At 44.0% G+C, this 26,001-nt stretch overlaps 1 protein-coding gene across 1 annotated transcript in view; it reads right to left on the reverse strand.

Moving 5' to 3' along the window:
* The window catches only part of PPP1R3A (protein phosphatase 1 regulatory subunit 3A), a 43,508-nt gene extending 17,877 nt beyond the window's left edge, over window positions 1-25,631 (reverse strand). The window contains exon 1 of the mRNA XM_074952026.1: window positions 24,838-25,631. Within this exon, the coding sequence (XP_074808127.1) occupies window positions 24,838-25,631 (794 nt within the window). The remainder of the gene's footprint in view (window positions 1-24,837) is intronic.
* Between the last annotated feature and the right edge of the window lie 370 nt (window positions 25,632-26,001).

Here is a 26,001-nt window from a genome sequence, read left to right on the forward strand (position 1 = left end):
CCCAGAATATAAGAAAAATGGGGCACAATTAAAAATGCAATTCTTTAAGAATACTGCAAATGGTGACAGGTTATGACTTAACATCTATCTACAAAGTCCAGTGAATGGCAGTCATAGACTCAGAAATTGAGTCTGCTTTGCCACAAAACCCAGGAAAAAGAAGAAGCGGGATGCAGGGAGAAAGTCTGCAGTCACTTTTTGGGATGACAGACAGACATCAAGAGGGACAAGGAGGAAGCCCAGAGGGGACACTAAACCCTGGGATTTTCTCCTGAGTACGGAAGCCTGGGAGGAGTCCAGAAGAGAGGTGAAACAGCCACTGGGTCCAAAGCAGGCTCCAGTGGTACACCCTGGAACAAGGGCATGGTCCAGACTTCCAGGGAGAGAGCTCTGGGAAGTGTTCAGTGGAAGAACAGCAAGAGGAATTTAACAAGCATGAAAGGCCAAGCCCAAGGAAAATGGCTTGAGTTTGTACATTTTGTTTTGTTAAGGGATTCAAGGGGAGGGCGCTGAGAGTCCCAGCCCTGAGAGAAGGGTGAGCCTAGAGAGGTTGCGGGGCAAAATGTTCTGAGAAAGACTGAGTAGGAAGAATCCTAGGGAGGCAGCAGTGAGGAGTTGGATGGGGCAGTCCGTGGCTGCTAGTTATATGGTCTCTGGACTGTAACCCAGTGTAGTGGGAGGGCCCAGGTTCCCCTATCTGCTACTGGTATGGTGTGCAAGGCCAGAAAAGGGTACAAGGATGATAGAGAGCCCTGAGAAAAGGATGGGAGGGCCACAGTGCCCAGAGTTGGGACTGAAGACCTGATACAAGGTCTTGGGCTTTGGTTTGTGGGACTTTTTGTTATCCAAAAAGGGGTGGACATAAATAATTTCCTGCCTGGAGGGCTGAGTAGTGGGAAAAGGCAGACCACTGGAGGACCAGAGTGACTATTGGCAGGGTGCACCAGATGGGGAGAGCACCACTGTGCCACTCCTAGCCATGAGGAGTCGCTCTAGTGGTGAGTCCTCTCCTCTTCACATATCCACATGGAGGTCCCTCCATAATGCTCAGCTGACATCCTCCTCCCACCGCTTCTCCCATTTCACTTTAACAGCTTGGCTATTTGAAGAGACACACTGCCAATGGCTGACTAACTCCTTCCATGGCTGCTACTCTAAATAGCATTAAATCCTATTTGATTATAGGGTATAACGCAACAGAGAGCAGCTGCCCTCTACTCCTCTTCTCCTGCCCCTTGCCTACCCCCAAATTCCATGGAGTTCTGGGAGATGAGCTGTCCTGGGGTCATAGGAAAGATATGAATGATGCTGCAGAATGAGCACTCTCCCATAGACTACAACTTGGTCCCCTCTGCTGGTAGAAGAGGAAGAGACAATCTAGCTCTTAAACAGCAAAACACAACTTAGTTTCCAACGCACATTTGGAATGCAAATCTGAGATTTTCAAAGAGTTTCATCCTGATTATACTTGGGTTTTGAATTTTCAGTGAGAGTACTCAGCACTACCCAAATGGGAAACCCCCTGAATTCTTTAAAAAGAAAAGGAGTACTTGTGGCACCTTAGAGACTAACCAAGTTATTTGAGCATGAGCTTTCGTGAGCTACAGCTCACTTCATCGCATGCTTTGATTTCTTTGGCAGTATTACAGCCACTATGACAAACAGCTAAACATCTCAAGGGGTATGGGTTTCAGCAAATTCTGCCTTTGTGAGTTCAGCCTTTTTTCCTTCTTAAAATGAATGAAGTACATCTCTAATGAAGTATATCAGGATCTTAAGGCACACCACTGCATACACAAAAGATGGTTATGAGCATATGATTCATCCCAGTGATGAAACTCTTCATTGGCTCTTCTAAAGTTGTGTTGAAAGGATTTTCAGGGGTACACACTCACTTAATTTACAATAAGATTAACAATAACAAAATATGACTATGCAAAATGTTAATGTTCCTGAAGGGAGATGACACCTGACAATATCTGAAAATTTACATGAGTTGCAATACCTGCAGGGAGATTACAGTGCAAAATTCTCTATTCTTTGTTTTTCATCTTGATTTCTGGATCACAGAATAATCCAGTACTTGATTTCTGATCGCTGCTGCCATTTCCCAATATAGTTAAATACATAGGCGCCGACTCTGTGGGTGCTCCGGGGCTGGAGCACCCACGGGGAAAAATTAGTGGGTGCTTTGCACCCACTGGCAGCCAAACTCCCCGCTCCGCTCCCCCACCTCACCACCTCCTCCGCCTCCTCCCAGCACACCGCGTCTCCGCTCCTCTCCTGCTCCCAGTGCTTGCCTCCGCCAAACAGCAGTAGCAAGCTCTGGGAGGGAGGGAGGAGGAGCGGGAACGTGGCAGGCTCAGGGGAGGAGGCAGGGAAGAGGCGTGGCTGGGGCGGGGATTGGGGGAAGGAGTTGAATAGGGGCAGAGAGGGGGCGGAGTTGGGGCAGGGATTTGGGGGAAGGGGTTGGAATGGGGCAGGAGGGGGCAGGGCAGGGATGGAGTCGGGGCGGGGCTGGGCGCAGAGGTGGGTTGAGCACCCACCAGCACCAGAAGAAGTTGGCGCCTACGATTCTGTATATATCTGAATGGATAGTTATGCTTTCTGTGTGTTCTAATGTAACTCCTTTAATACAATCTATTAGAGTTACCTTCAAAGACCACCCAGAAGATTCAGCTAGTGCAACATGTGGTTACCTGCCTCATAAATTGTGCAGGTCAATATGAACATATAATGCTTGTGCTTTGTTTTTTGCACTGTCACATATCTGCTTCCAGGTACAATTCAAGGTACTAGTTAATATCTATAATATTCTGAATGTCTTAGGAACTGGATATTTCAGAGGCCCTCCCTTTACAGTCCTCTAATGGAAATTTTATTCTTCTAGGATGTTCTACTCCTAGTGTCTAGCGTTGACCCTCAGGACAGCTGGCAGGGTATTCTTTATAAATATGACACTAGTAACTCCCAGGATAAATTTTCTCCAGTGCACAGTTCACCATGGCCCAACTCCTGAAAATTTTCGAAAGCAATGCAAGTTGAATTTGTTTGCTCTGACTTCTTAGATTTGGGCCTACAGCCAGAGGCTACTAATCTCTGCAATGGGTAGTGTTGGTAGAGGTTATAGTGGTTTTAATTTACACAAATTGTTGGCAGAAGTTTGTAGTGGTTTTAATGTATACAAATAGTTGGCAGAAGTTATTTCTGTATGCTTGCATGCTCTGCACCCACCAATCACAATGATAGGTGTGATATTCATAAATGTTGTATCTTATACCTTTCTAAATTGAGATTTATTTTATGGAACTCAGGGGCCAGGCTCCAGTCTGAGCCCAGATATCTACAATGCAATTCTATAGCCCTGCAGCCTGAGCGCCACAAGCCCAAGTCATTGGCTAGAGGCCAGCTGCAGGTTTTTATTGCAGTGTAGACATATGCTTTGACACAAGCATTAGGAGAGTCCATTGAAAGACTCTATAGAGTAGCTGTTAATTTGTTTTAGTAAAGGTTTAATATTAATTAAAAAACCCACCTCTAATTACTAGGTAAAGTAAAAGAAGTGAAGAAAATCTTTATATTATACTACTTAAGGAAAAACCACAGTCTCAGATGGTATGTATATTCCTGAACAAAAATGGGAACCAGGAAGGCAAGAAGTAAACCAGCAGAGCTAAATGGCAAGAATCAAGAGGTTATTTGAGCCAAACACAAATCCTTCAAAATTTGGAAACCTAACCTCAGTGCAACCAGCAAAAGCGGCATAAATTACAGCAGGCAATACGTCAGAAGGAATTTGAGAGCAACAATGGAATCTGAAGCGCAAATAGCTAAAGGTAGTAAAACAAACAAGAAATGACTTAAGTTTGTCAGAAGCAGGAAGCCTGCAAAAGAAATGGTGGGTGTTCCAGGGGCTGGAAGTTAAGGACCTTGCTGAGAAACTAAATGATCTCTTTACATCAGTCTTTACCACAGAGGGCATTGGGGAGATACCTACCGCGACGAGCTTATTTCATTAACTATTAGGGCTAGGACAAGGATTTTCTGAGGGGCACATGTGCCTCCTGCAGGGTTTCTTGCACCTTCCTCTGAAGCTTCTGGTGCTGGCCACTGACAAAGACAGTATAATGACAAGACTCAGAACTGTCAATTTGCTGACAGTTATTAAGCACTAAATTAAAAGCAGATTTCACTGATGAATGGGGCACATTAATTTTTCCTTGTCTAATTTTCAAGCCCTATCCTCCAACTGTCCCATGTAAGCAAACACCTATGCCTATATAGAACCCTGTTGAGTTCAGTGGGGCTGCAACCAGGTGCAGGGATCTGTCCATGCAGGATTGGGGCCTGCTGGTCTGCGCTAAATGGATTCAGTTTTTCTTTGATAAGGAATTGCTATGTTACCTGCTACTGTTAACTAATGCAATCTTAAACATCTGCACTGACCACAACATTCAGGAATAGGAATTTTAAACAGAAGTGTCTTTACTTTCACTAAGCACTTCGCAGATGTGGGACTTTTTCCAGCTCCCACTGAAGTTAATGAGAATCTTTCCATTCGATTCAGTGGGCTTGAAATAAGGCTTATAGTCTGCAACGTACTTGGTCCGGAGTGATAGCAGAGGAAAACACAAAATGCTAAAACAATAGGTTTGTGAGACTTAAAGGTCACTTTTAGATGTGGCTTAGCATATCCTCTCTCTCTCTCCAAATGTTTCTCCTAGCACTTCCTGTATCGATCATACCATTAGAATTAACTGAGAGGTATTAGCTGATGAAAGAAGCATCATGGTTAGAAGATGCCACTGAAACAAGATTAGAACAAATAAAAACTCTCCTAGACCTAGAAACCAAGATCTAGAGAGGCTGGAGAAAAGAGGGCTCAAATCTCACTCACCGCCCAAAACAGGAGGAGTCAGTCAGTTTCCCCATCCTGGAATTTCTCTCTATATATAAATTATACTTAAAATTGTAATTAATGTACATGAAGCTGTAAATGTATATATCATTAAGGCTCTACTTAACTTGCGATATTGCGGATTCCGCAATATTATGCTTCCACTGTAATTTTGACATCAGAAGCCCTGCCGTGCACGGGGCTGACAGTAGGAGCCCCATGCAGCCAACAGCATGAGCCCCTGCTGCCAGCCATAGGACCCCGCTCTCAGCCCCGGGCAATCGATAGCGAAAAATCATGGAAAAGTAATCATGGGCTTTATTACCACAAATAATAAGGCCCATTATTACTTTTTCACAATTTTCCTTGGCTTCTCCACAACTCAGCTGCAATTTTTTGACAATCATCCCACAGTTCAAGTGTGGCCTCATATATCATTACAATTGTATAGCATCCACTTTTCACAACAACTCTTATCCGGTGCACCTTGTAGGGTGCATGGGGGTGAACCAATGGCACTAATGCTTCAAAAAAATATAAAACATTAATTAATCCATCCCGCAGTTACAGTTTTCAAAATATCACATCATTCAACTCCCACATCAGTACCAGCAAATAGGTTGAAGTGAGCTGTAGCTCACGAAAGCTTATGCTCAGATAAATTGGTTAGTCTCTAAGGTGCCACAAGTACTCCTGTTCTTTTTGCGAATACAGACTAACACGGCTGCTACTCTGAAGGTTGTATTAAAGGAATTCAAAATCCACAAATAGGAAAAAAATTCCCATGAAAAAATACAACAACAGTAGTAGAAAGACACAAAGTATACATAAAATTCCAAAGAGAACCCCAGTATATATAAGTATGAACTCTCAGACAAAAAGGCCAAATTCAGTTTTATCAACATTTCTTGAAACAGAGACAGTTTACTTGAAAAGCTCTGATTACTTTTTAAATTATTTTCATATTTTTACATTAGTATAATATTTCAGTAAACCTGGGCCTAACATAGTGAAAGGAACTAAGGAAAAAACCAGAAATATTAGGTAAAACTAATCTTAAAGCAAGCAAGAAAGAAGAGGTCTAGGAGTAGAATTATATGAATGGCAATATACCGGGACCAGGGGTTTGATTCTAATCTCATTTACCTTGGTGTAACACTACTGATTACACCTAATTTACACCAATGTAATTTACATCAGATTCATGTCTCCTGTCTTCCTCCCTTTGTACAGCACCTAGCACAATGGGATCCCGACTATAACTGGGGAATTTGGGTGACCTTGAAGAATACATATATATACTTTTATTCCCTATTGTAATGGGATTCCCCAAATATCAGATTATTTATTGTTATTTGAAGCTAAGAATAACCGGGGCACAGGGAAGCGCTGTCCATGCCCCTTTAACCCCTCCTATACTGGTAGCCAAGGTGCAGCATAGGAAACAGTTGCCACAGCTGTTCTGGAGCGTTTCTGACATGGTCAGCACAAGATGACTGCCCCACCGTGCAGCGTTTGGCCCATTACAGAGATACATTAAAAGAGGGATCCAGAACAGCTGTAAGGCAGCATAACCCCATTGTTCTACTGTAAGGGGCTATCCCTGTGGAGAAAGTTTGGCAGGGGAACTTTGCAGCCATCTGTGTGTCTTGTAGCTGAGCTCTGCAGCATTCTAGTTTTCAGGCTCATGGAGGGATACGGGTGTGGCTAGTGGGCCAATGAACTTCATGGATCACAAACATGGAAATATGGAACAGTGCATTTGACCATTCCATGTGGTATTGGACACACAGCAGAGGCATGGAGGCTACTGCAGGATGGGGTTGTAGAGCCTATTCTGCAGTTCTACACACAAAATCCCCTTCCCCAGGCTATGTATTCTTTTCAAACATTGCACCCAATAAGGGGAAAGGTGGACATTCAGTATAAAGGTAAATAGAAAAATCATTGTTACTGCAGGAATCAATGTATATTTCTGATTTGCTTACCTCTAAATTTTGCCAAAAATAAAACTGAACACTGCTTGTATGAACTGTATGCTCCCATTTGGAGCTGACATTAATGAATGCAAAGCCCTTTTCTCTCTGTTTGTAACATCAAATTAATTAGCTCCATTCTGACATTGGTATATTTTTCCCATGCAGTTCAGAGCTTTAGCATTTTTCTTCCTTTTTCCAAAGGGCATCTTTAGTGCTTTTTATCTACCATAAGAAGCATGCATCACTTCTGTGTTTCAAGACTAAATACTATCTATTATAAAAACGGATTGTGATGTGATGACTTGGGCCTGTGCTGGCAAAATGCTTTTCAATTGTTATACTACATGGCAAATTGCCCAAACAATTGCTGTAAATGCATGAGCCATAAACTGTACTGCCAAGGACACTGGTAGGTTAGCTCCAACAAAAGAAACAATTAGAGTCTTGAGGTGAAAACAACAGAGATGAGGTGACAATTATCGAAAAGGCAGAATATCTAATTTAATTATGTAAATATAGGTTTGTGGATAACACTGATACTTTTAATGTGTTCAGGATTTATTAAGTGGAATAGAATATTTTGTAGTTTCAAAATGGGACCATATTTTTTTGCTTTTTTAATGTGATGTCTGATTAGGGTGACCATATTTCCTTATGCTGAATATGGGACACCTGGTAAAATTACTCATATTCAAGCGAGTTCAATGGCAATCTATCAGAATTATCAGTACAAACATTCAAATTAACATCAAGTTGACTGAGCCCCTGTTAAAAAGAAATACTGCGTAATTGGATTCTTTTTATTTACCTTCTTATCTTTAAGGCTTTAGGGTTCACACGGGGAGGGTGACACAAACACCACTACCCCTCACACACACACAGGGAGAGATGACACACACACACTCCTATACCCCTCTCTCACATGGAGTGGGCGTGACCAACCAACCCCACCCTCCCTGCCCGCTGCTCTCAGCCCTCCATGCCTGGCTGGGCCCCTGGGACATACCCACCTCTCCTGGTATCCAGTGCCATGTCTTCCCAAGGCAACAAGTGAGTGGCACGTATGGTCACATTCCCCGCTCCCCAGATTTCTGCCAGGGTTCAGACCAGAATGTGGCCAGCAGCAGCCTTTTGGCACTGTGTGGGAGGGAAGGGACAGGAGCTACTTCCAGCCACAGGGAAGGATGGGGGGCTGGAAGGGAGGGATGACCTGGCCTGTGTCTTTGCAGAGCTCATCTCTTCTCTCCCTCCCTCCCCACCCCCTAACCCTCCACCATGTGGCTGGAAGCAGCTGCCCACACAGTGCCCACACAGTGTCAAAAGGCAGCTAACACCTCCAGGCTGCTGCTGGCCACTGACATAACCCAGCCACCTCCGGCTACAGCGCAGGCAGGAAGGGGTTAAGCCCTAAGGATGCTTTGTGCACCAGGGCCCAGAGAACTTGACTTCAGGGGCTTCAGTGTACCCAGCCAGAGAGGTGGCTCAGCAAGGGAGAGTGCCTAGGGGACAGAGCAGCCCCACGCTCCCTTGCTGAGGGAACCCAGGGCAGGGCGGGGGATGGGTGAAGAGGGTGCTAAGCCTCCCCGGGGGCTGCTGTGGAGCCTGCAGGTTCGGGGCATTAACAGGCTGGAAATTGCCCCCACCCCCTCCCGCCACTCCAGAGCTTAGCTGAGAGGCGGAGAGGCTTCCCAGGGCTTGGCTCCTCCTGGCCAGCATCCTGGGTCAGAGGGTCTTGGGCTTTCCCGGGGCACCGGCCCAGCCAGAGGCAGTGGGGGAAGGAAGGAGCCTGCTGGCCAGGTTGTTGATGAGCTGGGTGCTCCAACCAGGGCCTGGTTCTCCACCCAGTGCTGGGAATGGGACGCGCCCTGCTGGAGTGGGGGGGGGCAAAGGGGCATGGAGTAGCAGTGGGCATGGGGGGCCAAGGGGCAAAGCAGGGAGAGGACAGCAAGAGGGGGAGCACATAGAGGGCCAATAGGTGGGCAGCAGAGGTGACACGTTACCGGCCACTGCCTGGCACCCGCCCGCACTCACCAACCACTGCAGCGCACAGCCCGCACCGTCTGGAAATGGGATGGGGGCTGGGGCCCTGCTGGCTGAGAGCCGGCACGCAGTAGGGGCTGCACTGATGGAGCAGCGGGGGGAGCGGCCAGCCCTACGTGCTGAGTGTTCGCCCCGCCACCAGCCTTGCACATCCATCCCCATTGTTGGCAACTGGACCCTCCCACTCACCACTGGTGGGCGGGTGGGTGGCGATCAGGTATCTGGCCAGCAGCAGGACTCACTAGTACTGATGGGGGTGGGGGGCGGGAGACAGAAAATACAGGACAATTTGCCTGCTTTTTAGAAAAAGTCGGGGCACCTGCAGGAGGGCTTCAATACGGGACCGTCCCTTTCAAAACAGGACTCTGGTCACCCTATATCTGATGCATTTGTGAATAACTGTTGAAAACATGCTCCCATTATACTAACTCTGCCCCAATTATTAGCCGCCTATTCATTTTTTTATCTTTTTTAGTGTTTTGTTGTTCTGGGTCTGATTTGACCAAAATAGTTTCTTTTGAGAAGCTTGTAAATGCTTAGAGTATTACAGCAATCATTATTTCAGTTTCAGTCTACACACTTCGCTGCTTTATCATCATCATGAGAAAAGTTTTATCCTTCAGCAGCTCCTGCTGAGACAGTCTTAAACTCAGAGAAGGTAGCAGAGAAGAGACACTTTTCTTTATAGCAGACTGTATGTAATTTGCTAGAAATTAAGGGAGAACACCCTTCTTTGGAAATCACATCCAGACACAGAATGAGGCTTTATTCAATTGTCAGAAAGAATTCTGAGCCTTTAAAGCCACTTTTGCTGTATACAGTCATCAGGATGCAGACAAAACAACAACAACAAAATAAAACAGGAAGATGTTTTTGATGGTCTATACTGGATGTAAAGAATACAAGAAAAATTCACATTGCCATTTAAGTAAATAAGGAGAACAAAACTACCATTATCTCTTTAATTAATGACAGGGGGATAAAGTTCAGTGAAATCAAATTCAGCTACTAAATCCCACTGGAGAGTGCAAAAGAACTGAGTAAAAAATTGTGACTGGCTAAGAGGAAAAGTTGCTAGGCACGTAAACAAGACTAGAAGGTGTGCAGGGCAAAGAGAGGGATGAAGTGTACTACAGGGAAAAGGTAGAGGCAAGAAGGCAGTCAGCACTACAGCATATATGAGTTCTAGAGCAACAACTCCATTAGAAGGAACAAAACGTGAAAGTGACTCTTGGACACAGGCAGAGGGAATTTTTATGAACTCATGCCCTTTTTCAGGGAAGTGTCCCAAATCATGCTCAGATTGCTGCAAACTATTAAGAGAAACAGTTATTAGTCATGCATTTCAACCAGAAGAGCCACAAATGAGTCAGAAGCTGGTTGTGGAGAAATTGGGGAGTGTGGGGGAAGAAAGGGATCTCATTGCCTGTTGAGGGATGAAAAGTTCATCCATTGGAGTTGACACTGGGGTTTCCTAATCCTGTTGAGTGGCCAAGGAGACTCATGTAACTATCAGCGGTAAGGCCAAAGCAGCAGCCTGGGGTCATGCAAATCTTTAACATGTAACTTGAAATTAAACCGTGGATTAGCCATCATTTGCGGTTTCATTGTCACTTCCCTTCTTTTCAGTCTTATGTAGGTTACAATTGAGATTAAAGAAGAATTCTAAACAGAAATTATGGCTCCTGTGATAATATATATCTTTAAGTTCTCCTCTATGGTCCGAAAACAATTTTTTTTTACACTTTTTCTAGTGGAAATGGATACATTACCTTTCTTTCAGTATCAGTATAGATTTTTTCTTTCTACATGAGCACTGTTGCTAGGAAGCAAAGTTCATGTTTTCTGTGTTTGTACCTTTTAAGATGCTATTAAATGTATTCCAGGTAAATATCTTTGGCTGGTGTTTATATACTTGTAATATTCTTTTTCATATGACTCTAAGAAAAACGGAGAATTGGGAAACACAACAGCAGATTACCTTCAATATAGACAAGAACAAGGTAAGGCATATTTGTATATTGATAGGTTCTGCATTAGTTCTTACTTCTCAAGAAAAGATCTAGAAATTATAGTAGAAAGTTTCGTGAACCCACCTGCTTAATGTACAGCATCAGCAAAAATGGTTTTAGCTTTGTTAAAAGGTAAAAATTTTGTGCCATTAGTGGAGATTCTATGACACTGAAGTCATATGTAAAATTTGATACCTTATTGCAAATCTATACAAAATTGCTTTTCCAGAGACTTATTGTAGTACTAGGAGTTTATGTTTTATGTATTTTGTACAATTTAGAATGAAGGATAAAGAATAATAATGTAGCATGTATTAAATGTATTGATGTATGATATGATTTGACCGTATTCTGCCAGCCACCCTTTCTGAAAGTGTCCTAATGTCCCACTGGTAAAGATGCATTAGCCAGAATCTTGTGTCTGAAGCTGATTTCAAGGCAACAGTAACAGACCTTTAGGGTCACCACTTTGTTGTAGGTTTAGCATTTTGAAATAAGTAAAAGAATGCAATGATTGTTTTCTCCTGCATTGCAATTTGCAGTTCCTGTTCAAATGCTTTGTGTAAATCAATTCTGTTTTGTGTGTGAATGAGGAATGTGTGTGTTAGAAGATAAGTGTGAAGGCCATCACCGGACCAGATGTTCTAGGGAGGAATCGAGGATGGATGTAAAGGCACCAGGAGATTGCAACTCACCCCGATTGAGATGTCAGAGGAGGGCAGATTGACGACTCTAAAACATGTGGCAGGCACCCATCAATAGGGACAAGATAGCTGTGATCAAAATAAACATGGAATAACTCCCTGAGAGACTGATGAAAGAACAATATAAAGGATGAGAAGAACAATTTAAGAAAACAAGCACTCATCAAATGACAATTGATTACAGCATGACAGTGCAAAACTCATTGGTCCCAATGAAGGAAAATCACTATATAAACAGGATGCTTTACCATGAAACTTTGGGTTCATCCTGCCAAGACCTCCCCGGAAGCTTCGTGTCGCAACTGACAGAGCCCGGCTCCTCTCTACCCGTGATCAACCTAGCTGGCCACTAGATTGATCCAGACTCTCAACTGGTAACTATAACGTCGACCCCAACCCCTCCCAGAGCCTGCACCCCCCCTTTGGCCCCCAAACTCCCTCCCAGAGCCTGCACTTCCTCCCTCTGCCCCTCTCTGGCCCCAAACTCCCTCCCAGAGCCTGCACCCCCACCCACAGCCTGCACCCAAACTTAGTCCCAGCGCCTGCACCCCTCATCCCCTCCTGCACTCCCAGCCCGGAGCCTGCACACAGCATCCAAACTCCATCCCAGAGCTTGCATCCCCACCCACTTCCCACATATCCCCTCCTGCCCCCAAACTCCCTCCCAGAGCCTGCACCCCTCACCCCTCCTACACCCCCACCCCTTGCGCAAGCCCAGAGCCTGCACCCAAACTCCCTCCCAGAGCCTGCACCCCTCACCCGCTCCTGCACACCCACCCCCTGTCCTAGCCTGGAGCCTGTACACAGCACCCAAACTCCATCCCAGAGCCTGCATCCCCACCCCCTTCCCACACACCCTCTCCTGCCCCCAAACTCCCTCCCAGAGCCTGCACCCCCACCCCCAGCCCAGAGCCAGCACCCAAATTCTGTCCCAGAGCTGTACCCCTCACCCCCTCCTGCACCCCCAGAGCCTGCACCCAGCACCCAAACTCCATCCCAGAGCCCGCACCCCAGACTCCCTCCCCCACCCAAACTCCTTCCCAGAGCCCATCCTCTCACCTGTCCTGCACCCCAATCCCCTGCCCCAGCCCAGGGCCTGCACACCAGACCTCTTCTTCCCACCCAAACTTCCTCCCAGAGCCTTAGACAGGTGTGGGGGTGGATTTGGGGGGCAGGGGAGCAGGTTCTGAGCACCACCAAAATTTCTACAAACCTGCCATCCCTGCGTGTGTGTGTGTGTGTGTGTGTGATTGACTGTATATGCTAATTGTTGTATTTCCAATAAATGTGGTGTATTGCCTTTTCCCCTGAAAAAGATCCCGTGTGCTTCTTATAAGTATAACGTTATTACATAACCTTCTACTACCAATCATCTCAGACGGGCCTCAGTCTAATTCTTAGTGGGCAGATATCACCAAACAAACAACACAACTACCACTAATTAGCTTCTTTGTTGACAGTCATAGCATAGAGGACAAGGATTGAATGGGTATGGAGACTGAATGACTCTCTCATCATCAAAGGACTAAGTCAGGGTGGAGATATACTAGTAAGACAGTGAGAGGAAGCTTGCATTGCTTCCAGTTCTGTGAATAGAGGACTTCAGTACCCAGGACAGTCAATTCGGTTTAACATAAGAACATAAGAATGGACATACTGGGTCAGACCAAAGGTCCATCCAGCCCAGTATCCTGTCTACCGACAGTGGCCAATGCCAGGTGCCCCAGAGGGAGTGAACCGAACAGGTAATGATCAAGCTATCTCTCTCCTGCCATCCATCTCCAGCCTCTGACAAACAGAGGCTAGGGACACCACAGGCATTATATCTGCACAAAAATTAATCAATCAAACAAGATACACAGCCATAAGGAGTCTACATCTGACTGTTTCTACACATAGAGTGAGTAAATTATAAGATTATATAAACCACTTTGAATATGTTTCCCACTTTTGGTTGCCTCATCTCTAAGTAGGAGGTGAAAAAGGTCCATAAAAGGGCAACAATATTATTTGTGGTTTCAAACATGGAGAGATTAGAAAGAAAGTCTGGAAGCAAATGACTAGGTGGAGATACTGTATGTAAGAGGAATATACAATAAGGATGAATAATATTATGAGGGCCAATTGATCCAGGGAGCAGCTGCGAGGGAATTGAATGTTTTTGCTGAATAGATAATATCCAATAGGGTTCAGGCAATGTTTGTAATAAACCTATTTTTGATTAAGATTATTTGGGATAGTGCTTCCTGGGGGATTATTGCTTCCAATTGCTAACATTTTCTTCTTTTTTTAAGTCTTAGTTTATGATTGAAATGGGAAGATAGATGGCACAGAACAAAGTGCCTGGCCAGGTCTGGGGATACAAATAATTATAGCCCCAAAGCAAACATAGGCCCTAGAAATAAGGATTTATTTTCTAGCTCATTATAAAAGAGCTTGAATTTAAGTGGCAATCTTGTGGAATCTATAATGTATATCTATGAAGTCCAGCAGCTTTCTAAGTTGGAGACTTTGGTACCATCAAATCCAAACCTGAATCCTAGCCTGGAACTGGTCTCAGACCTAAATTTTTAACCTTAGCATGGTCCATCTCTAATTTTTATGGCTCATCTTAGAGTTATGATGCTTTTGAAAAGACATAGGCAGTGTATTGCTCATATCTTGAATGAAGCTAGAGTAGCCATATATATGATCGCTGTGTATCTTATCAGATATCACTTAGCACAGTCATAGAGCATTAAGATATGGAGCATTATGGAGATAGTTGCACAATAATAATATAAAGAACCTAATCCTGAAGACACGTTACATTGCTCTTTGGTACACAGAACTCTCAGAAACCAACTTCATAGCATGGGCTAACTTCTGCAGAGACAAGGTCTGCATGGTGGGCAAGGGGAATACTAAAAAAAGACAGGCATAACAAAGCTGCTGGGGGTGGGGTCTGTTAAGGAACCCTTGTAAATTAGCAATACTACTTCTTGTTACCTGTGTGTCCAACCCCAGTCCACCCTGCTGAAGCTGTGTGCTCTCCCCTTGTATAGCTGCAAAGAGGGAGAAGGATGAGTCAGTGGTTATTATTTTTTTAAGCTGGGTATGAGAGTGAAAGAGGGGTCTCTTTTCCAGATCACTGAACCTCTGATTCCCGTTGGACAAGGAGGGAGTACGGCCCAACCTCAAATTGCTGTTGTGGCAAGGGATTGGGGAGAGGTGTGAGGGTCCCATTTTCTTGTCCCTCCTGAATGCCATCGTGGGGTTTTCATCCTCTTATCCTCATCAGGCTCCTTTACCTCTATCATGTTAAATCTATTTTGGAGAAGTCAGACAGGGAGAAGGTTTCAGGCTACGTGACCTCCTTTAAAGCATTCCCTGCACTGTTAACTAGAATAAAACCAACCCTCTGCTACCATATCAGGAGAGGTATTGAGAAAGTTTTTTGCTTTTTCCAGTCATTTCCAGAGCTCTGTGTGTGGCTCGAAAGCTTGTTTCTCTCTCACCAACAGAAATTGGTCCAATAAAAGATATTACCTCACCCACCTTATCTCTGCAGCATACCAAGGCACTTCTGTAAGAAGGCGACAGGTGCCATAGAGAAACCATAGACAGATATATGGCAGTCAGGTGAGACAGAGAGACAGATAGTGTCCTTGTGAAGGGGTCAGAATGGGTGACCATATAAAGCCCTACTCTGCTGCTTGTGAATGGGGACTACCTGAGGACAGTTCCCTGACTTTGGCGCATGGGAAGCTTAGAAAGCTTGCATGCAGTAGAAACTTGAAAGCAGGCATGGGTTGAATAGAGCTCTGAATGTGAATAAAATACCAAGATATGATCAATACCAAGGAGTGATTTTTATCTCTTTCTTGCATCACTAGAATTAAAAAGAGAAGGCACGTATGAGATATCTATTAAAAAAGTGAGGAGACCAAGGAGATTTGTGCCAATTGTTCTCTTATGTTAACAGAAAATAAAAACAACAGAGTTTAATACACTCATTTTCAGGAACTCTGCCACAAGGACAACCATTGTAAACTTTGATATTTTAAGTCCAAATATCTGCCTATGCACCCAATAACCTGCATAGCAAAGGGGAGCGGAGGTTCTAACTCTTGTGTCTAATCCACAAGAAGTCCTAGTGCTGCATGCAGCAGTCTGGTACAGTACTCTTTGCTGTTGCTGTCAGCAGGGACCGGGACAAATAATTGGTCATTAGAGTTGGAGTTTTTCAAGAAAAAGCTTTTCTTTTTTTCCCCATTACAAAATGGTGATTTGTCAAAACGGAAACTCTTTGTGGGAAAGTGCCAGTTTCAACAAACTTCTCATCTCAAAGAAATTTTGGAAAGAAAAGATTCAGAATTGTCAAAACATCCCATCATGACATTTTCAAAATGGAAAAAACAGTGTTGGGTTTTTTATTTTGTTTTGGTTCATGATGAGTATTCATTTTGCAATTTACCAAATACATAACACACACACACACACACACACACACACACACACACACACACACACACACACACACACACACATATATATGATCAAAATCAAAACAAAATGTTGACTTGCCCCCAATTTTTTTATTGGGAGGCGGGAAGGTTGTTGGTTCACTAACATTTTTGAGATTTTGCTTTGTTATCCCAATTCAAAAGAGGAAAGAACTTTCCAGGACAGGAAAACTGTTTCTTGCCCGGCTCTAGTCACAAAGTCAGCTGGTTCTTGCAGCTGAGGCCACACACCAGCTAGAGGTATCTAGAAAACCATGCCCCTATTGGGCATTGACATGTTAGCCAGCCACATCATCCAACATTTTCTTGTGTGCCAGTGAAGGATTATGGACTAGATAGCCACTCCTAGCACAGACATGGCTGCTTGTTTTCATTTTTGTAGCTGTCTTTCCCCTTCCCTCATCTCAGAACATAGGCCGCATTTAGCCGTTAAAGTGCCTATTTTACTTCTTTTTCCCTTCTTCTATTTGGCAGGGGAGTCCAAGTTTTATGTTTAAAAATTATATGTGGTTAGCCTTCAGTAATTATTTCAAAGCAATTGAAATCTATTGTCTTCAGCTTCAGAGCCAGAAGGCTGTGGCTGGCTCATGACTTAAAATTCTTCATCAGAATAAACAGCTAGAGTGACTCTAGTAACAAACCCGCTAATTAAATCTGTCTCTCATGCTGCCAGGCTGTGTTTCATGTAAACAAATTTTAGACACTTCCAATGTTTACTCATAGATACAGAAAAATATTACTTGTGATGTGGACACTTCCCAGCTGACAACTGGACTGACACCATCAAACAGTTCACTGAACAGCCATCAGGTTACTAATAATTTTTGATCAGTACGGAACTAGGCTGGATTTGAAATAATGAAACTTTCCAGTTTTTTGAGACTGTATATAAAGAGCATTTATGAACTGCACAAGAATGGTGGGTCGAAGACAATATTGAAATGTTCATTATCGTGTTAGTTCAGCAGGCAAACGGACTTTGACAGACAATAGAGACGCTGAACAATGGAGTACAACTGTTCATTTCAGCAGTATATTTCCATTTGTCCTAAAATCCTTAAGCAATGGCATGAACGATTGCAGAAACAGGCCCTATTTCTGCAAACACTTACACATGTGAGAAGTCCCATGAAGTTCAAAGGGACTACCCAGATGCATAAAGTTACTCGTGCATGTTGCAGGATCAGGCCCATAGTTATTATAAATGTCAAAGTAGTGATACCACCTAAAGAAGCCAATGAAACTATAGTGGCTGCAGAAGCATCTCACGCACTTAAACAGTTCAGCATGCCTAAATGTAAAATTAAAAATGAATAATGGACAAAGATCTAAGTTAGGTGATTTGGCCATTTAAGTAATATAATCAGTATGGCTGAGAAAATATAGTCAAACCTTTAAAATCAAGTTTCATACAAGCAAGCTTCGCCATGACCAATATTTCTCATACTTTACAGTACCAATTACCCAAACTTAAAAAGAAAGTCTACCTGATGGAGATGGTGTTGTCATTACAGAAGGAGACCAAAAATAGGTTTTCAAATTCTATATGAAAATGAATAGCAGTCAGTACTGTAGCCGTTGGTTGTATGTTGTTTATTTTGTTGGTTCATTACATTTATTTTTCTGTCCCCTGACTTCAGTTTTGAATATGCTGCAAATTTTTGTAATGACAACGCCTAATTTCAAAAGAAAAGTTGTTGGGATGGACATAAGCAGCGAGTGATATGGGTCCGTGGTGCCTGTGCTCCACCAATATTTCGGAACATGGGCCCGGCTCAACCAATGTTTGGGCTTACCGCGCTTTGGGGGGCGCCGCACTTCAGGGGGATGCCTGGGGAGTTAGCAGGGGGCCTGGCGCCGGCAGCAGCGAGTGACCTGACCCCAGCCCACCCCACTCTACTCCGCCCCTCCAGCTCCCAGCATTACTCAGGGGAGGGGGCAGAATCCAGAAAGAGGCAGGGCGGGGGTGGGGTCTTGGGGGAAGGGGTGGAATGGGGGCAGGGAGGGGGCAGAGCAGGGGCAGGCTGGGACTGGCTCGCTTGCTGCTGCCAGCGCCAGGCCCCCTGCTAATGCCCCCAGCCGCCCTGGACCCCACGTCCTCGTGAAGCACGGGGCTCCCCAAAGTGTGGGGCCCGGGGCAGTTGCTCCAGTCCATCCTATGGACAGGATGGCTCTGGGTCCAGGGCAGCCTAGGGGGCTAGTGGGGGGCCTGGCACTGGCAGCAGCAAGTGACCCAGCCCCAGCCTGCCCCCGCTCCGCCCTCTCACTGCCCCCATTCCAACCCTTCCCCCAAGACCTTGTCCCTGCCCTGCCTCTTTCTGGCTTCCGCCCCCTCCCCTGAGCGACGCCGGGAGCCAGCAGGGCGGGGCGGAGTGGAGTGGGGCGGGCTGGGGCCAGGTCACTCACTGCTGCCGGCACCAGGCCCCCTGCTAACCACCAAGGCCACCCTGGACCCAGCATTCCCCTGAAGCATGAGGCCCCCCAAAACGCGGGGCCCGGGGCATTTGCCTCGGTCCATCCTATGAACAGGATGGCTCTGCTTGGACCCATTCTGGGCACCACCAAAAATTATACAAACCTGGCGCCCATGGGGGTGGAAGCTGCAAGTTTTGGCAGGTAGGTAGCAGGACATTGGTCATTTTGGTACTTGAGAATGCTTAGGAACATATTTGGGACAGTGGAGTAGGCATATTAGCTAAAATGAACAGCTCTCAGATATAGTGTTTCATGCTGCCTGCAGACTCAGGAAGGCAGCACTGCAGTGTTTTGCAGTGTTTTGTTTCATATTTTCAAGGTTTGCTTCAAAACCATGAGAGCTAGAAACAGCATTTTGTAAAAAATGAAACCTTGGATTTATGAGCACAATTGTGTGGCAAGGAGTGAATTCCACAGCCAGGGCATGATGGAACCACAGGCTCTGACTATCATTGACTTTAATGGGGGCAAGACTGGGCTCCGTAAGCATGTTATCATCACTCTCACTGGAGGCAGGACCACTCTAGCTGTGAGAACTGCCCTCCACAGATTTTGACCGGGAGTGGTAGGAAGAATATAGAGAGCAAGCTGGGAATATCAGGGCTGGCTTGATAACAGCAGTAATGATGCTCTTTCAGTTAGCTCCTTGCAGAGGTGAAAGTAAGCCGGTTCGCCCCAGTACGGCGTACCAGCAAAAGCCAGTGTGCCGTACCAGGATGGATCAGCTTCCCCAGGTGGCAATTTAAAGGGCCTGCGGCTCCCAGCAGCGGCTGGAGCCCCCATCCCTTTAAATTGCTGCCGGAGCCCCCCTGCCAGAGCCCTGAGGTAGCAGCAGCAGGGCTGGAGAGGCGATTTAAAGGACCCAGGGCAGTAGCGACAGGCGAGCCCTCGGCCCTTTAAATCATCCCCGGAGCCCCGCTGCTGCTTCCCCAGGGCTCCGGCAGGCTCCGGGGATGATTTAAAGGGCCCAGCGCGGTAGTGGCGGCCGGAGCCCCGTCCCCAGAGCCCTGCTGCTGGAGCCCTGGGGAAGGGGCGGTGGGGCTCCGGGGACGATTTAAAGGGCCCAGGGCTCCGACCGCCGCTACTGCCCCTGGCCCTTTTAAACCGCTGCCAGAGCCCCCGGCTGCCACTGTTGCCCTGGGAAGGGGGAAGGAGGCACTTGCTGGTACAGGGTGGCCCGGGGCTGGCTCTGTCCTCCCCCAGCCCTGCCCCTTCCACCAGAGGCCCCACCCTTTCCGGGGGCCAGAGCCGGCCCCAGCCCAGCCCTGTACCGGTAAGTCCCTAGACTTACTTTCACCCAAGGCTCCTTGTGAATGGACAGCCTCTCTAACAGCAGTAGGGAACAGCTGCTCTCATGATAAGAAATGTGAATATAGTCATTTCCTAATAATAGTAATAAGCTTTAGTCAAATCCCCATGTCTATATGTTGATCAAGGTGTACACTTACGATTTAAGATTCTCCATAACAACCTTGAGATTAAACAGCCGTACACAAAGCAGGAAGCTTGTATTTTAATACCTTTTTCACTCACTTTTTCCCTCTTTCTGAATCTGATGTACAATAAACAAAAGCAAAGATTAAAAAGGAAACATAATTTAAACCCCTTCTTTTATATATGCCATTTTGTCGTTGTACAGACACTCCTGGAGGTAGAGAATCTGCTATGCTGTTTGCAAACATGCTCTAGAGTAGTTCTCAGGTTCTTCCAGCCTTGATTCTCCACTCCATCCCAGCCGCACTCAGATGGGCAGGCAAAGACACAAGGAATTGGTTGCAGCTCATTGATTCAGGACCATCTGACCCTGGCATAGGCTAGAGCTGCAAAGAAACAGCATTGGCCCTCAGGGACCTTATTCCAGCAGACGACTGGGCACCAGGGAGCTCTACCATGCTATGTCCCTAATATGCCTTCTTCTTTCACTTCTGCCAGGAGTGGGGAGCAGCTAGAGCAGAAGCCAGCAGAGCAGCTTATGCTAGCTGCCCACGAGCAGGCAGTTGTGCAGGAAGAATCTCCACCAGCTTTTTCCAGCAGCTTTAAGGCCACTCTGCACTTATGCAACTCAAAATGGCCAAAATGGACCAGCAAATCTGACCCTTTCAGCTTTCACCTATACACTACATATAACATAGCCTTCACCCTAGACTTTGTCCTTATTTTTGTTTCTGTTTAAAACTAGCATCACTTCAGACAGTCCACAGAGAAAAGTCAATTGATGTATTAACCCTCGAAGAATGCTACAGTAAAACAATTAAGAATCTACTTCTAGGAAAGAAAGCACAAGACCAAGCAATCAGCTTATTGAACTGCACCATCAATTTAGGAAGTACCATTTTGGGCAAAGAGAGAGAGAGAGAAGCAAGTGGGTCATATCTCTAGCAGTTATGATAAAAATGACAGTATCCACTATCCATTTCAAAGAGGGTAGGGAGCCAAATGTGCACACATGAATTACACTGCACTCATGCTTCAATGTACTCCAACTTTTCCATATCTGTTTCTTGGCATAATATTGATGCCAAATCAGCCACATCTCTCATATGCTTGCTACCATTGTTCTAATGACTTCAGGCAAATAAGGACTAAAGACAGTACTGGCATTAATCCACGACACAATCATGTACGAAACTCTAGGACCAAGGGCCATAGTTCAGATTCATTGTCTGTGCCTTGTTGAAATATAATACAAATTGTGCCTTACTGAAAGTGTTTCCACAGCTCATCAGATACTTGCTACTACTATGTATTACAGACATTTTTCTTAGGTACAGGCTAATGGAACTAGTAGGAAATCAACTTCTATTTAAGAAAAATGGAGTTAAGATACTTCAACTATTGCTTATACAATGCTATATTTGTTAAACTGTTAGGATTCATGTGATTCAAATCATATGCATTTTCCAACTATTCTCTTTTCTAAATGCTGACCTTCAAATTATTAAATTCTAGAATGTAATTAGTTTGAGTCTAATATTCTTTTCCCCCCTCCGTGACTTTGTATACTTATGGGACTCTGTAAGGCAAATGCACAATCTCAAACAGGCCAACAAATAAAAAGCAAATAGTGTGCATTATAAAAACTCTTTTGAATGAGTTTTTGAACTATTCAAAACTCCATTGAATATAAATGATTTTTGAGGCTTGCAAAAGCATCCTATTATAGCAAGACATTTTTCTACACATTATACTGTCAATTCCGATACAGTTTTTGAAAGGTGTTATAAATCAGATATTAAAATTCATGTTGGATTGAATCTCAGCATGGAAGGACATAGAGGAAGGCAAAAAGTTTAGAACAGATCTGTTTAGCCATGTTTAAGTACAGAAGTTGGCGGGGGGTGAGGGTGGGGGGATAGTATTGTGCCAGGATTTTCAAAAGCACTTGTGTGTTTCTGATAATCACACTCAGGTGCTTTTCAACTTTTATAAGTCAAGAGGTGCACTTTTCATTATGAAATTTGGTATGTGAGCCCATGTTGAGGGGTCCAGTTTCTTAAAAATAATGATGTTGTAGGGCCCATCCCTGCCCTGACTCAGACAAATAGTCTGACTCATGTGACAAGATGGGCCATAAAGTGTATCCTCGTTTGACAAGATGGGCCACTGTTGTGTATCCTCAGTAATTTATTTCTGACAGTGCATGCTATCTTTTTCTTTTTATTCTCATAAGTAGGCCACACTGAAGTCACTGCATTAGGCAAGGAGGGTTTGGCCCACAGCTGATAAACCTATCTGGTTTAAAATCCCTTTCTTAAAAAGTTCTTAAATACTTATGTATCTGAAAGATGCATGAGCCGTCAGACAAATTATCCATGTTTTGAGAAGAGATTTAAAGACTTTTAAAATTTGTCCCTAACATTAGGCATCTAAGTCCATATGTAGGTACCTGAGTAAGTGCCCTGATTTTTAAATATGTTGACCAGATCTTCTTATTGATTTGGCCTAAGTGTCTGTCTGATAGAAAAAACACTCTAATCACATTAGATGAGATTCAACATTTAAAACTCCCAGTTTGGATGACTGGGTAGCAATAACCGTTAGCTATGGACGTACTGCATGTACTGCAAGTAATAGTCCTTTTGGAGCCAGAGAGCCTGAATCTGATCTTGCACCAGTGAAAATTGTAATTCACCTGAAGTCCATGGACTCACACTTATGTGACATTAGATTCAGGCCCACATAGTCTCTCAGGGACCATAGAGAATTTTTAAGATAGATTCTATAGATACTTTGAGAGTGCTTTTATTTACACTAAGGCCCCTTTACGCTGCTCTGACAGTGTAAAGGGTATTTAAAGTGGATGTCTGTGCAATTTGCTGATGTCATGCAAAGGGACCTTCATGTCACTGACGCACCAGGACTTTTATTTATTCTACTACAAAAACATACATCCCCTCTGGTTCCCTGTTGCATGGTATGGGAGGGAACAAATCCACGATGAAAGTCACATGGGGCATTTTGGAGGGGAAGGTGGCTAAATGGGATGCTACCCCCTTTCTTATTTTTCATTCTTCTGTCTGACCCCATGTCAGAAGTTAGCATATACAGGGATGGCAGAAAAAATCCATAGAGTGGCATGCTTCTTTCCCACACCCTGATTCTAGACAAGCCATAGGAGAACTCAGAGAATTAATGCCTGCAGCACTATTAAGCCCCATTGCATGCTCTTCCATTCAGTTATTGAGAACAACTGGAAATGGTAGATGCTGATCACAGCAGTTGGGTAACAGAGATAGAAGAGGTATTGCCCTTCAAGTCTTGCAGCAATCTTCAGGGTTAGGGCCCGCAACTGACTTCTTTCTCCCTGCACCTTCAGCCTCTGTTGCAGTTGGAGTACGGGTATCCTGCCCTTCACTTTTGCTCAGACGGGCAAGTATAGGCCATATGCATTTAAAACCACAAATGTAAAATAGCATTGTCCGACTGAGGAGTTACATAGAAAATTAAGGCTGAAAATTCATCATTAATTCACCTGTTGTGCCTTGATATTGCAGAGAGAGCTGTAGATAAAACATGGTCCTGATCCTGCCGTCCTTGGTCAAGTAACATTCCCATCCCATGGGATGGTGCCTGAGCAAAACTGCAGGATTGGGCTCCATGGGTGTGATCATGAAATGGGAGTTTTGCCATTTTGCAGGGCCCATATATGTGCTGCTTTATTTATAACAGGTTGAGTTAAATAGAAAATAGGAATCCAGAAGTTCAGATTATTCCTGAATTTCCTTGAGTTTGTGGGTTTAAGTCATAATTTAACCATTAACTTTTTGTTTTCTAGTTACTATAGTACGTATCTGCAGGTAATTACTGCAGATATTGTTTTAAAAAAACCTACAGATTTGCATGATAAGCCTTATTTTAATGTGCCTGTGTTTGTCTATTTTTTTTTTTATGTCACTGTTAATCTCCTTTGTATCTCTCGCCTGTTTAGGATTTTTTTCAGTGCCCACAGAAACATCCATCACTGCTGGGAAGCAGATCTCACTACAGGCCGCCTGTGGCATAGCCAAGCCAATGACAGAGAAGATTGTTCCAGTTGCTCTGAGTGAAACAAGTCCCTTCCCTGAGTTATTAGCTTCCTGAACCACCATTACTGGTTTTTGTTTTTAGTAATGACATTTAGAAATTTCCCATATGAATTCACAGTACACACCTATTGTAACATATATCATAAAAAATCTGGGGGTATTTTTTGCTTTGAAAAGAGTTTTGATATGGCAAAGAACTGAATTTAAACTTTTGGTACTGTAAGCACACCTCAGTGTGCAGCCAAATTCCCACTGATGTTAATTGGAGTTATGTGCTGTAGAGATTAAAATCAGTATTTACCCCTTAATTTTTATTATTTGATATAGCTGCAGAACCCACATTGACCTCGCCAACCAATAGGAAATGTGGCATATTTAGTAATAATAACATTTGACCTCACAGCTTAACACAATTGTATTAAATAAGTATGTGCTTTACTGAAAACAGTTCTTGAGCAGAATGGTCTTACTAATCCTGGACAACAAGTGGAAGCAAAGCTTAATTACAATGGTTGTAGTTAAAAAGTCAGCATTAACCAGCAGATACCACAAAGTTACCAATTATTTTCTTTTCTCAAATATGGAAAAACTGGTGTCAGATACAACTGTGTGATTATTGTTGACAAAATGCTGACTTTTAAATAGTGACTGTTGTATCTGAGGACTTTGAAAACTATTGAATAGTAAGAAGTCACCTCACCTGCTTGGCATTGTCTTTAAGCAACCTTTGATGTATTTGTCAGTAGCCTCTTCGTGAGATACATCATCCATCTCCTGCACAGTTTCTTTCTTATGACAGAGTAGTATGTAATTTTTGTCATCGTTGTTTGCCCAGAATGTACCAACAGATGTCTCGTAACGTATACAGAACTCAACTTTAGCTCCATTTCTCTGATAAGGAGGAACCAATGAAATCTTAAAGAAGAACTGGTCAGTTTCACCATCACAAGAATTAGGCACATAGTCTGCTAAGATGTCATAGTAAGTTAGCCAGTCATCTAGTGACATTCTCACATATATCAACTTTTCAAAAGATACATTTAGAACTCGAATAATGCCCTTCATACATGTTATCCCGGGTAGGAACTCAATTGACTCCAGCAGTACTTTCTGTACACGCACTTGTTGCAAAAGGTCTTCTTGTGAGGCAGGTAATATAAACAGTGGAGAGAGAAAATATTCCTCCACAGTTAAAACTTTAACTTCTAAGTCATCGTTTTGTGATGTGGCTGGAACTTCCCAAGTATCAAACTCTTTAACAGACACAAGATCAAAGCCGAATGCATCAGCAAATGAAACTTTTCTTGCAATGGTAGATGGGGTTTCTGGTTCCAAGTCTTCTGAAGAAGCAGAATTCCGCCTTCGGGGAAGGGGGGAGAAACGAGGCTTAAGGGTATCTTTAATATCTTCATCTTCTGAAAGGGAATCATTTAAAGCAGAAACTTCTAATAAGTTATCCCTTCTAAACTGACTGGGTTCTTCAAAAGACTCCATTGGGCTCTCTGATATAAACTGAAAGAGAACTCTGCAACTAGTGGCAGCTGATATTTGAGACACTATGATTTAAAACAAGGATTAATGTTACAGTTGACATTGAAAGAAAAGTGAGTCAGGTCTATTAATACGTGCAGTGGTGTGTAAACTATGTTGGACTCTTCTCCAAAGGCCTTAAATCTGATAGCATTAGTGTTACAATTTCAGACATAAGTTTTAAATAATGCATTGACTTTTTTTTTTTTTTAGGAAGCATCTGCAGGCAAAGCACCAAGGTAACATTTAAAAATCTGACTTCTTTGCATTGTCAAAATGTGAAAATATAGATATTTTTATACAATCAATTTATATTATAAAGCAAATGTATAAC

This window comes from Natator depressus, chromosome 1 (assembly GCF_965152275.1).
Source record: "Natator depressus isolate rNatDep1 chromosome 1, rNatDep2.hap1, whole genome shotgun sequence".
In the NCBI taxonomy this organism is placed as follows: domain Eukaryota; kingdom Metazoa; phylum Chordata; order Testudines; family Cheloniidae; genus Natator; species Natator depressus.